This window comes from Hypanus sabinus, chromosome 18 (genome assembly GCF_030144855.1).
Source record: "Hypanus sabinus isolate sHypSab1 chromosome 18, sHypSab1.hap1, whole genome shotgun sequence".
NCBI classification, from domain to species: Eukaryota; Metazoa; Chordata; class Chondrichthyes; order Myliobatiformes; family Dasyatidae; genus Hypanus; species Hypanus sabinus.
In genome coordinates this window covers 41217822-41229870 of record NC_082723.1, presented here as the reverse complement: position 1 = coordinate 41229870, position 12049 = coordinate 41217822, and the positions used below count along the sequence as shown (strand labels likewise).

Here is a 12049-nt window from a genome sequence, read left to right as displayed (position 1 = left end):
ACCAGGAGACTTTCAAACTTCTTGGCCTCAGTGATGTGGATCCAGTTGTCCTTCTCTACAACTTTAATGTGTTTCACCTCGTCATTAAACCTAAGGAGGGAAGCTGTTATTATCCGGTATCACAACAAGCGACAGACCACAATAAGGAAATAAAAAATCTGCAAATCTACATACATCACATTGAGTATTAGGAGGTTATAAAGACCTTAGAAAGGCCACCTAAGACCAGTTAATCTTAGGTGCATATCCTTCACATGTCAAGCCTTTGCAAACAACAAAAAAAGTATGTTCATTACCAACCTGATACTAATTGCAAACCTCTCGGCCTCCGCTGCTGTCCGCTCACGAATAAGATACGTCCCGCTAACATGTGATTTTAGGAGGTTATCGGCCTGACCTCGCTCAAGGTTACCTGCAAACCTAGAGAGAGAGAGAAGGAATTCTGGAGACTGCAATTCATTAAAGAGCTCCTCAAATATACATTGGCGCAATTCCCTGTCAGCCTGGTTTAACCTAAGAGCGTCAGAAGGACTATTTAGAGTGAAGCTGGTATCTCACTCATGGTATAACACTTCTGGAATTGTTCAATGGTGCAGTGCTGAGAGAACTTTACGCTGTATCCAGTATTTTTGTTCTAACCCATATCATATTTGTCATGGGTGAGTTTAATGGGTCAGTGCACTATCAGTGACTTACCAAGGGTATGTGCTGTAGTCAAGGTCTTTTGCAGGTGCTTTGATAACATGCTGAAAGGAAAAATAAGCATCAATTGTTTTTCTTTATTAATTTACTTAGAAATACAGCACAGTCACAGACTCTTCACTGAACGAGCCTCTGTGGCTCCGTTACACCCATGTGACCGATTAACCTCACAACTCCTTGGAACGTGGAGGAAACCCACATAGCCACAAAGTGAACCCACAAACTCCAGTGGCGGATTTGAACGGCAGTCTCAGGCGGTGCACTAACCACTATGCTATTGTGCACCCCCCCCCCCCACCCCCACAATTCTATCGGACATTTGATTAAATGAGAAGGCTTCTCACAGCTGCACAGTGGCCGGGTTTGGGAAACCACCGCAAAAACCTCGTCACGTTTACAGCACAAGAAGTCACTTGCACAATATTGGGTCAAGTTTTCTGTCCCTAACACCAGAGAGCAATTGTAAGTCATGAAAGAGGTCAGTGATCCAATGTGGCACAAAATCCCACAGAGAGGGTCAATCTTTCCAGTGAGATCTGAGCTTCACAAAGCTCTAACAATCCTCTCAACAGTATTAATTAACCCCACAAAGTAGCAGCAACTTTTCTAGTGTAATTCAGGCCACCAATCAGAGTATCCCAATTCCATCGAAGTTTTCCTATTTTATCTGAACCAGTCAATCAAGACATCTTCTTTACAATACCTTAAATCTTGCTGTTTTCTATAATTAATTGCATATGTCACAATCCACCCATGAGGATGTTCGGTATCTATAACCCCTTGGCTGACACTATTCCTTATTTCCTTCCTTTGAAGTTTCCTATCAACCATTCATTTGACAAGTTTGTCCCGTCCCACTGCATCCAACTGTTCAACATGGATGAAAGATGGGGAAGATGCTCAAAGTTTGATTTCATGACTGACCCAGTCATAGAAAAGTACAGCACAGAAACAGGCCATCTGGCCCTTTGAGTTCATCCTGAACCATCCAGACGACATTACACATTTCACGTATCTGTTGCCTCATTTTTAATACTTACTCGGCAGTCAACTGGACAAGGCTTCACAGATGAGCTTGGAAAATAACCAGATCGTTTGGTCTGTAATACCCTCCCCTAGAACAAACAGAGGGTTATACTGTAAGTCTTTAGTATTGGTGATTCACAGTGAAAAGGGCAATACAACAGAGATACCATAGCTGGACAAGTGCCATTATATAAACCAAGTGCCACCCACTCATCCCAGCATACCACCCATTCCCAACATGGCACACAGTGCCCATTCCAGCCCCACTCTAACCTGACACGTTAATCATCCAATCCTTCCCCATCTTCTGTACCAGAGCATTGTCCTCAAACATGCCCACCCTCAGGCTAGCCAAATGAGAACTGGCACAGCCCCCACCGCCTCGTCCCAATCCAACCTAACATATTAACCCTTTCCTCTTGAACCCTGGCATCTTGCCCAGCTACTCCTCCCCCACGCTCCTGGGCACAGCGCGCGGAGCGCAGGAACAAAGGGCATTTAGATTCTCAAGCCTGATGCACCCTGAGAGAACTAGAGAATTAAATCAACTTGACTCTGCGCATATAGGTTAAAATAGAAGTGAAGCCTAGACAATAAACACAATATGAAATGAGCACCATAACTGTAGTAAATCAAGTGGTAGCAAATATATGAGAGGAATGATTCAATAAAAAGGACTACAAGCCGAAGGGTGGCAATACACAGTGGCCACGTTATTAGATACAGGAGTGGAACCCAGTTTGGCCTTCTGATGCTATAACCCATCCACTTCGAGGTTTGACGTGTTGTGCATTCAGAGAAGTTCTTCTGCACACCGCTGCATTAACGCATGGTTATCTGAATTACGGTCACCTTCCTGCCAGGCCGTTTCCCCCGACCTCTTCCATTGTTTTTGCCCACAGAACTGCCATTCACTGGGTATCTTTTGCTTCTTGCTCAGTTCTCTGTAAACTCCAGAGACTGCTGCGTGTGAAAAGGAAATGGAATATGTTTCGGTTTAACACAACCTTGCATCACGACTATCATTAACCTGAAACCAGTCAGGATCTCCACTACTGACTTGCTCAGTATTTCCAGCTCTTTGTTTCATTTCAGGAAACAAGTTTGTGAAGAGTGAGATGGGACCTTGAAGGAAGAGACTGTCAATTCATAAATGAAGGTGGCAATGTTTCCCATTGGCATTCAGTGCTGGGAAGACTATGATGAGAAGTCCTGAAGGAATTTCAGTTTAGTTATTGATGCACAACAGCTGGATTGTACAATCCTCCAGAACTGATCTTCTCCCTCCCTTAGTAGCTCAGTCCTAACCCTAGTGTAGACAAGGACATTTGATAGGTAACTGAACTCTGTTTCAAGACACTTTGGGTGGGACAAAATGCCAGTGACCTTCAGCCTCTGCCTCTTGAACTGAGCCAGCTGGACGTGGTAGCACAGGGTCAGAGAACAAGCGAGTTTCAATGAATCACTTTGGTTTCGTCTTAATGACTTTGGTCAGTCTTGCCTGACAATAACTGAGAGGGCAGAGACTGTGGAGCTCTGAGCTCTTGCACGGAGGGGGTGGGGGGGAGAAGTATTTGGGTTGTACTTGCACCCAGCCTGTGAGGAAAGGGGGGGGGGGGTGGGAGGGGATGGAGAAGGGGGTGAGTGGTCTTCACCACTGAGGCTGAAACTGGAATCCTGTGCAACTAGGACTCTGACAGCATGGAAGCAGAACATCCACACTGACGGGTGAACACCCACCTGTAGGTACTCTGCACAACCCCGACATTAAATGGACATGTCATAGGTCTAGCAGAAGCTTTACTCCACTGAGTATGACCGAGTCAGCATGGGTTTGACAAGACCTACTCTCCGAACTGCAGTCTGATGGCACTGTTTTTGATCGAGGAATACACTGGTTCTACTGCAGTCCTTTAACACATCTCCAACTCTCTGGAACATCTCGACCATCTTCCCTTCATCTCCCAGCAGCCCCACAACATGGTGACTTGTCTTCTTTAGTCCAGTAACTCCCTGTTCGGCTGCACAATTTCTGCTCAATGTATTATGCTCTGGGTTAAAACGGTGACCGAAACTCTGCTTGCTAGCCTCAGCATAGACATTTTGGTGTGCGCTTTGCTCTATCCTGCTTGGTTCAGTCCTTCCTCAATTGGGTCTCACCTCCCACCATGATGTCTCCGGATCTCCCTTGAGCAGTTCGATGACTTCCCCAGTCTGAAAACTGAGGACTGGTTTTCCATTGGGTGGAGGGGGGCTGCCTTGGTAGGAACGGATTGCAAGCATTCTCGGACCTGAAGGGGAAAAAAAAGCACAAGAGATCCATTTCCATCACATTCCCAAACCCTAGCAAAAGAGCTAAAAGTGTCGGTATAATAGCAATTGAATAAATAGCTACAATCTGCATCAGACTCAGAAATATTACACTGTGTGCACCAGATATACTGTGCATATTGAATTTTTACTCACAGATATTAACATTGCTTTATTGACATTAATTTGTGCTTTGAGCAAACACTCGTGTCAGCAGGTTCCATTCCTACCAAGGTTTTAAGTCATTAGCAAGCCGCTAATGAAAGGACTTGTGTCAGCTGGGGCTAAATCCACACCCATATCGAAGGCTGTGAACTTTGCTCCCCGGATACAAGCCCACTGTCCAGAGGGAAGAAGGGGAGGGCTGGCAGAGGAGGGATCAGGAGTGTTCAGTTGGCAAAAAGAAAGTGCCAAGGGAGGGAGGGTTCTGTGGAGAAAGAATGTCAAGATGTGGGAGGGGAAGCGAAGAAAAAATGCTGATGTGTGGGAGGGGCGAAGTTGAGGAGTTGGAGGTGAGGTATTACAGAGGCTGAGGAGTGAAGGAGTGTTATAGAGACTGAGGAGTTGGGGAAGTGTTACAGAGGCTGAGGAGTGGGGGATGTGTTACAGAGGCTGAGGAGTTGGGGGTGTGTTACAGAGGCTGAGGAGTTGGGGGAGTGTTACAGAGGCTGAGGAGTGGGGGATGTGTTACAGAGGCTGAGGAGTTGGGGGAGTGTTAAAGAGGCTGGGGAGTGTTAAAGAGGCTGAGGAGTGGGGGGTGTGTTACAGAGGCTGAGGAGTTGGGGGTGTGTTACAGTGGCTGAGGAGTTGGGGAAGTGTTACAGAGGCTGAGGAGTTGGGGGAGTGTTACAGAGGCTGAGGAGTTGGGGAAGTGTTACAGAGGCTGAGGAGTTGGGGAAGTGTTACAGAGGCTGAGGAGTGGTGAGAGTGTTACAGAGGCTGAGGAGTGGTGAGAGTGTTACAGAGGCTGAGGAGTTGGGGAAGTGTTACAGAAGCTGAGGAGTTGGGGGAGTGTTACAGAGGCTGAGGAGTGGTGAGAGTGTTACAGAGGCTGAGGAGTTGGGGGAGTGTTACAGAGGCTGAGGAGTTGGGGGAGTGTTACAGAGGCTGAGGAGTGGTGAGAGTGTTACAGAGGCTGAGGAGTGGGGGGTGTGTTACAGAGGCTGAGGAGTGGTGAGAGTGTTACAGAGGCTGAGGAGTGGGGGGTGTGTTACAGAGGCTGAGGAGTGGGGGGTGTGTTACAGAGGCTGAGGAGTGGTGAGAGTGTTACAGAGGCTGAGGAGTGGTGAGAGTGTTACAGAGGCTGAGGAGTGGGGGGTGTGTTACAGAGGCTGAGGAGTGGTGAGAGTGTTACAGAGGCTGAGGAGTTGGGGGAGTGTTAAAGAGGCTGAGGAGTGGGGGGTGTGTTACAGAGGCTGAGGAGTTGGGGGAGTGTTACAGAGGCTGAGGAGTGGTGAGAGTGTTACAGAGGCTGAGGAGTGGTGAGAGTGTTACAGAGGCTGAGGAGTTGGGGGAGTGTTACAGAGGCTGAGGAGTTGGGGGAGTGTTACAGAGGCTGAGGAGTGGTGAGAGTGTTACAGAGGCTGAGGAGTGGTGAGAGTGTTACAGAGGCTGAGGAGTGGGGGGTGTGTTACAGAGGCTGAGGAGTGGTGAGAGTGTTACAGAGGCTGAGGAGTTGGGGGTGTGTTACAGAGGCTGAGGAGTTGGGGGTGTGTTACAGAGGCTGAGGAGTGGGGGGAGTGTTAAAGAGGCTGAGGAGTGGGGGGTGTGTTACAGAAGCTGAGGAGTTGGGGGAGTGTTACAGAGGCTGAGGAGTGGGGGGAGTGTTAAAGAGGCTGAGGAGTGGGGGGTGTGTTACAGAGGCTGAGGAGTGGGGGGTGTGTTACAGAGGCTGAGGAGTTGGGGGAGTGTTACAGAGGCTGAGGAGTTGGGGGAGTGTTACAGAGGCTGAGGAGTGGTGAGAGTGTTACAGAGGCTGAGGAGTGGTGAGAGTGTTACAGAGGCTGAGGAGTTGGAGTGTTACAGAGGCTGAGGAGTTGGGGGAGTGTTACAGAGGCTGAGGAGTTGGGGGAGTGTTACAGAGGCTGAGGAGTGGGGGGTGTGTTACAGAGGCTGAGGAGTGGTGAGAGTGTTACAGAGACTGAGGAGTTGGGGGAGTGTTACAGAGGCTGAGGAGTGGTGAGAGTGTTACAGAGGCTGAGGAGTTGGAGTGTTACAGAGGCTGAGGAGTTGGGGGAGTGTTACAGAGGCTGAGGAGTGGTGAGGGTGTTACAGAGGCTGAGGAGTGGTGAGAGTGTTACAGAGGCTGAGGAGTTGGGGGAGTGTTAAAGAGGCTGAGGAGTGGGGGGGGTGTTACAGAGGCTGAGGAGTGGGGAGGGTGTTACAGAGGCTGAGGAGTTGGGGGAGTGTTATAGAGACTGAGGAGTTGGGGGTGTGTTACAGAGGCTGAGGAGTTGGGGGAGTGTTACAGAGACTGAGGAGTTGGGGGTGTGTTAAAGAGGCTGAGGAGTGGTGAGAGTGTTACAGAGGCTGAGGAGTTGGGGGAGTGTTACAGAGGCTGAGGAGTGGTGAGAGTGTTACAGAGGCTGAGGAGTTGGGGGAGTGTTATAGAGACTGAGGAGTTGGGGGTGTGTTACAGAGGCTGAGGAGTTGGGGGAGTGTTACAGAGGCTGAGGAGTGGTGAGAGTGTTACAGAGGCTGAGGAGTTGGGGGAGTGTTAAAGAGGCTGAGGAGTGGGGGGGGTGTTACAGAGGCTGAGGAGTGGGGAGGGTGTTACAGAGGCTGAGGAGTGGTGAGAGTGTTACAGAGGCTGAGGAGTTGGGGGAGTGTTACAGAGGCTGAGGAGTGGTGAGAGTGTTACAGAGGCTGAGGAGTTGGGGGTGTGTTACAGAGGCTGAGGAGTGGGGGGTGTGTTACAGAGGCTGAGGAGTTGGGGAAGTGTTACAGAGGCTGAGGAGTTGGGGGAGTGTTACAGAGGCTGAGGAGTTGGGGAAGTGTTACAGAGGCTGAGGAGTGGTGAGAGTGTAACAGAGGCTGAGGAGTTGGGGAAGTGTTACAGAGGCTGAGGAGTTGGGGGAGTGTTACAGAGGCTGAGGAGTGGTGAGAGTGTTACAGAGGCTGAGGAGTTGGGGGAGTGTTACAGAGGCTGAGGAGTTGGAGTGTTACAGAGGCTGAGGAGTGGGGGGGGTGTTACAGAGGCTGAGGAGTGGTGAGAGTGTTACAGAGGCTGAGGAGTGGTGAGAGTGTTACAGAGGCTGAGGAGTGGGGGGTGTGTTACAGAGGCTGAGGAGTTGGGGGAGTGTTAAAGAGGCTGAGGAGTGGGGGGTGTGTTACAGAGGCTGAGGAGTTGGGGGAGTGTTACAGAGGCTGAGGAGTTGGGGGAGTGTTACAGAGGCTGAGGAGTGGTGAGAGTGTTACAGAGGCTGAGGAGTGGTGAGAGTGTTACAGAGGCTGAGGAGTTGGGGGAGTGTTACAGAGGCTGAGGAGTGGTGAGAGTGTTACAGAGGCTGAGGAGTTGGGGGAGTGTTACAGAGGCTGAGGAGTTGGGGGAGTGTTACAGAGGCTGAGGAGTTGGGGGAGTGTTACAGAGGCTGAGGAGTGGTGAGAGTGTTACAGAGGCTGAGGAGTGGGGAGGGTGTTACAGAGGCTGAGGAGTTGGGGGAGTGTTACAGAGGCTGAGGAGTGGTGAGAGTGTTACAGAGGCTGAGGAGTTGGGGGAGTGTTACAGAGGCTGAGGAGTGGTGAGAGTGTTACAGAGGCTGAGGAGTTGGGGGAGTGTTAAAGAGGCTGAGGAGTGGGGGGTGTGTTACAGAGGCTGAGGATTTGGGGGAGTGTTACAGAGGCTGAGGAGTGGGGGGTGTGTTACAGAGGCTGAGGAGTTGGGGGAGTGTTACAGAGGCTGAGGAGTGGGGGGTGTGTTACAGAGGCTGAGGAGTGGTGAGAGTGTTACAGAGGCTGAGGAGTTGGGGGAGTGTTACAGAGGCTGAGGAGTGGTGAGAGTGTTACAGAGGCTGAGGAGTTGGGGGAGTGTTACAGAGGCTGAGGAGTGGGGGGTGTGTTACAGAGGCTGAGGAGTGGTGAGAGTGTTACAGAGGCTGAGGAGTTGGGGGAGTGTTACAGAGACTGAGGAGTTGGGGGTGTGTTACAGAGGCTGAGGAGTTGGGGGAGTGTTACAGAGGCTGAGGAGTGGTGAGAGTGTTACAGAGGCTGAGGAGTTGGGGGTGTGTTACAGAGGCTGAGGAGTTGGGGGAGTGTTACAGAGGCTGAGGAGTTGGGGGAGTGTTACAGAGGCTGAGGAGTGTGAGAGTGTTACAGAGGCTGAGGAGTTGGGGGAGTGTTACAGAGGCTGAGGAGTTGGGGGAGTGTTACAGAGACTGAGGAGTTGGGGGAGTGTTACAGAGGCTGAGGAGTTGGAGTGTTACAGAGGCTGAGGAGTTGGGGGAGTGTTACAGAGGCTGAGGAGTTGGGGGAGTGTTACAGAGGCTGAGGAGTTGGGGGAGTGTTACAGAGGCTGAGGAGTGGTGAGAGTGTTACAGAGGCTGAGGAGTGGTGAGAGTGTTACAGAGGCTGAGGAGTTGGGGGAGTGTTACAGAGGCTGAGGAGTGGTGAGGGTGTTACAGAGGCTGAGGAGTGGGGGGTGTGTTACAGAGGCTGAGGAGTTGGGGGTGTGTTACAGAGGCTGAGGAGTTGGGGGAGTGTTACAGAGGCTGAGGAGTGGTGAGAGTGTTACAGAGGCTGAGGAGTTGGGGGAGTGTTACAGAGGCTGAGGAGTGGTGAGAGTGTTACAGAGGCTGAGGAGTTGGGGGAGTGTTACAGAGGCTGAGGAGTTGGGGGAGTGTTACAGAGGCTGAGGAGTTGGGGGAGTGTTACAGAGGCTGAGGAGTTGGGGGAGTGTTACAGAGGCTGAGGAGTGGTGAGAGTGTTACAGAGGCTGAGGAGTGGTGAGAGTGTTACAGAGGCTGAGGAGTTGGGGGAGTGTTACAGAGGCTGAGGAGTTGGGGGAGTGTTACAGAGGCTGAGGAGTGGTGAGAGTGTTACAGAGGCTGAGGAGTTGGGGGAGTGTTACAGAGGCTGAGGAGTGGGGGGAGTGTTACAGAGGCTGAGGAGTGGTGAGAGTGTTACAGAGGCTGAGGAGTTGGGGGAGTGTTACAGAGGCTGAGGAGTTGGGGGAGTGTTACAGAGGCTGAGGAGTTGGGGGAGTGTTACAGAGGCTGAGGAGTTGGGGGAGTGTTACAGAGGCTGAGGAGTGGTGAGAGTGTTACAGAGTCTGAGGAGTGGGGAGGGTGTTACAGAGGCTGAGGAGTTGGGGGAGGTTACAGAGGCTGAGGAGTGGGGGGTGTGTTACAGAGGCTGAGGAGTGGTGAGAGTGTTACAGAGGCTGAGGAGTTGGGGGAGTGTTACAGAGGCTGAGGAGTGGTGAGAGTGTTACAGAGGCTGAGGAGTTGGGGGAGTGTTACAGAGGCTGAGGAGTTGGGGGAGTGTTACAGAGGCTGAGGAGTGGGGGGAGTGTTACAGAGGCTGAGGAGTGGTGAGAGTGTTACAGAGGCTGAGGAGTGGTGAGAGTGTTACAGAGGCTGAGGAGTTGGGGGAGTGTTACAGAGGCTGAGGAGTTGGGGGAGTGTTACAGAGGCTGAGGAGTGGTGAGAGTGTTACAGAGTCTGAGGAGTGGGGAGGGTGTTACAGAGGCTGAGGAGTGGTGAGAGTGTTACAGAGGCTGAGGAGTGGGGGGTGTGTTACAGAGGCTGAGGAGTGGTGAGAGTGTTACAGAGGCTGAGGAGTTGGGGGAGTGTTACAGAGGCTGAGGAGTGGTGAGAGTGTTACAGAGGCTGAGGAGTTGGGGGAGTGTTACAGAGGCTGAGGAGTTGGGGGAGTGTTACAGAGGCTGAGGAGTGGGGGGAGTGTTACAGAGGCTGAGGAGTGGTGAGAGTGTTACAGAGGCTGAGGAGTGGTGAGAGTGTTACAGAGGCTGAGGAGTTGGGGGAGTGTTACAGAGGCTGAGGAGTTGGGGGAGTGTTACAGAGGCTGAGGAGTGGTGAGAGTGTTACAGAGTCTGAGGAGTGGGGAGGGTGTTACAGAGGCTGAGGAGAGGGGGGGAGTGTTGCTGAGGCTGAGGAGAGGGAGTGGAGTTGCAGAGGCTGAGGAGAGGGAGGTCTGGTGTTGCAGAGGCTGAGGAGGGAGGTAGTGGAGAAAGATTGTCCAGGAAAGGGCAGAAGATGGTGAACATATTCAGAGCAGCAGCACTGTGTGTTGCTCTGTCAGAAACGTGATGGTTAGGGTGTGTTGCTTCACTGCAGTCGCTTCACGTTCTCCTGATATGGACAATCCCAGCTGACTGTCCGCACAAGGACTGAGAATCCCTTTCCACTTCTTATCTCACAACATTACCAAAACACATTAACTGTTCACTTCTGCCACAGTTTGTTCTGTGGTGTTTGACTGCCACATTTTTCCACCTTGTAACAGTAACAGCCGATCACATGGGCTGAATGTTTTGAAGTCAGGGTTTAAATTTGTATTGAAATAGTCTCACCCATGGGCTGACATTACTTACCTGCAGATGGCTGTTGCCCTCCGTCCTGTAAAAACGAAAAAAAAAGGTTTTGAATATTTTGAAGCCTGGGGAAGAATACACACACTGGACAACTAATACTTATTGGTGTCTTAAATTCCTTTATATGTTTTCGATGTTTTATTGCAGAAAGAATCAAAATAAAAACGACAAAATAAACTTAAAAAAACAGTTCCCACTATTACAATCTCAGTTTAACTTCGGACCATAGCCTTGTTCCGTATGCAGTTTGAAAATAACTAAAACAAACTATACAAAACCGGTATGGTAGTGGCAATTATTTGGCACACGTGTGCTTCCAAACACATATAGGCGAGACCTTGAAACAAGTTTTTCTCGCTCACGCCAGTAGGCTGATTAAGGAACTTTGCAATCACGCTATCCAGTGCTGATCAATTTACTTGTGAAAATCAAACCTGGGAAAAGCATTTGAACATCGTCCTTTCTAGAACATGGCAACTCTTTGTTCTACTCCACCCATGCAAAATGACATCTCTGTTTTCTCTTAAAGGCACAGGCAGCTACTTTAGCATTACCAAGGTGAATGCGTAAGTGCACTTTAACAATTAAAAAAATGATATTCAATGGTCACCTGGTTACAAATAAATTTAGTTGGTGAGTTTCTCTTTATTCTGTGAGCCTGGGTTGTGGCTGGTCTGCGCTGTGCAACAAATTAGGACAAGAGCTTCAGCCACCTCCAGGGGCCCCTCAAATCACTGGGTATGATGATTCCTCCATTCAATGTGTCTCAGTCTAATTACTCATGGACGGCAAGTCAATAGACATAAAAGCTGGAGGAACTCAGCGGGTCAGTCAGCATTTATAGAAGTCAATAAACAGTCAATATTTTGGGCTGAGACCATTTCTCAGGACTGAAAAGGGGGAAGACACCAGCATGAAAAGGTGGGGGGGAGGGGAAGGGGGATAGCTAAAAGGTGATAGGTGAAACCAGGTGGGTGGGAATCTGATAGGAGAGGACAGTGGGCCATGGGAGAAAGGCAACATGCTGGACACCAGGGGTAAGTGATAGGCAGGTGAGGAGAAGAGTTAAGAGGCCAGAGTGGGAAATAGAAGGAGGAACAAACAAAATTACCATAAGAAATATCAATGTTCAGGTTGGAATATGTCGAAATATGTGGTGATGTTCTCCCACCCTGAGAGTGACCTCATTACGGCAGAACAAGAGGCCATGGTAATGGGGAACATGTTGAAATGGTAATGGGGAACAGGGATAGGAATTAAACTGGTTGGCCACTGGGAAATTCCACTTTTGGCAGGTGGAGCAGAGGTGCTCAACAATGCTTTCCCCCAAATTTGTCCTTTTTGGACAAATTTAAGAGTTTTATTGGAACACAACTTCCACATAATCCAATATTATTTTTATTAGGTGACTTTGAAGGGATAAAATCAAAACCTAAATTGAATAAATATCAGAAAGAATTT

At 49.9% G+C, this 12049-nt stretch overlaps 1 protein-coding gene across 5 annotated transcripts in view; it reads right to left on the bottom strand.

The window, feature by feature from the left end:
* Positions 1–12049, bottom strand: part of vav2 (vav 2 guanine nucleotide exchange factor) — a 199361-nt gene that overhangs the window by 9155 nt on the left and 178157 nt on the right. For all 5 annotated transcript variants that reach the window (XM_059994267.1, XM_059994271.1, XM_059994268.1 and 2 more), the window contains exons 19-24: positions 10589–10613; positions 3889–4019; positions 1743–1817; positions 697–746; positions 301–420; positions 3–90 (exon numbers count right to left, since the gene is read on the bottom strand). In XM_059994267.1, coding sequence (XP_059850250.1) covers positions 3–90; positions 301–420; positions 697–746; positions 1743–1817; positions 3889–4019; positions 10589–10613 — 489 coding nt within the window. The remainder of the gene's footprint in view (positions 1–2; positions 91–300; positions 421–696; positions 747–1742; positions 1818–3888; positions 4020–10588; positions 10614–12049) is intronic.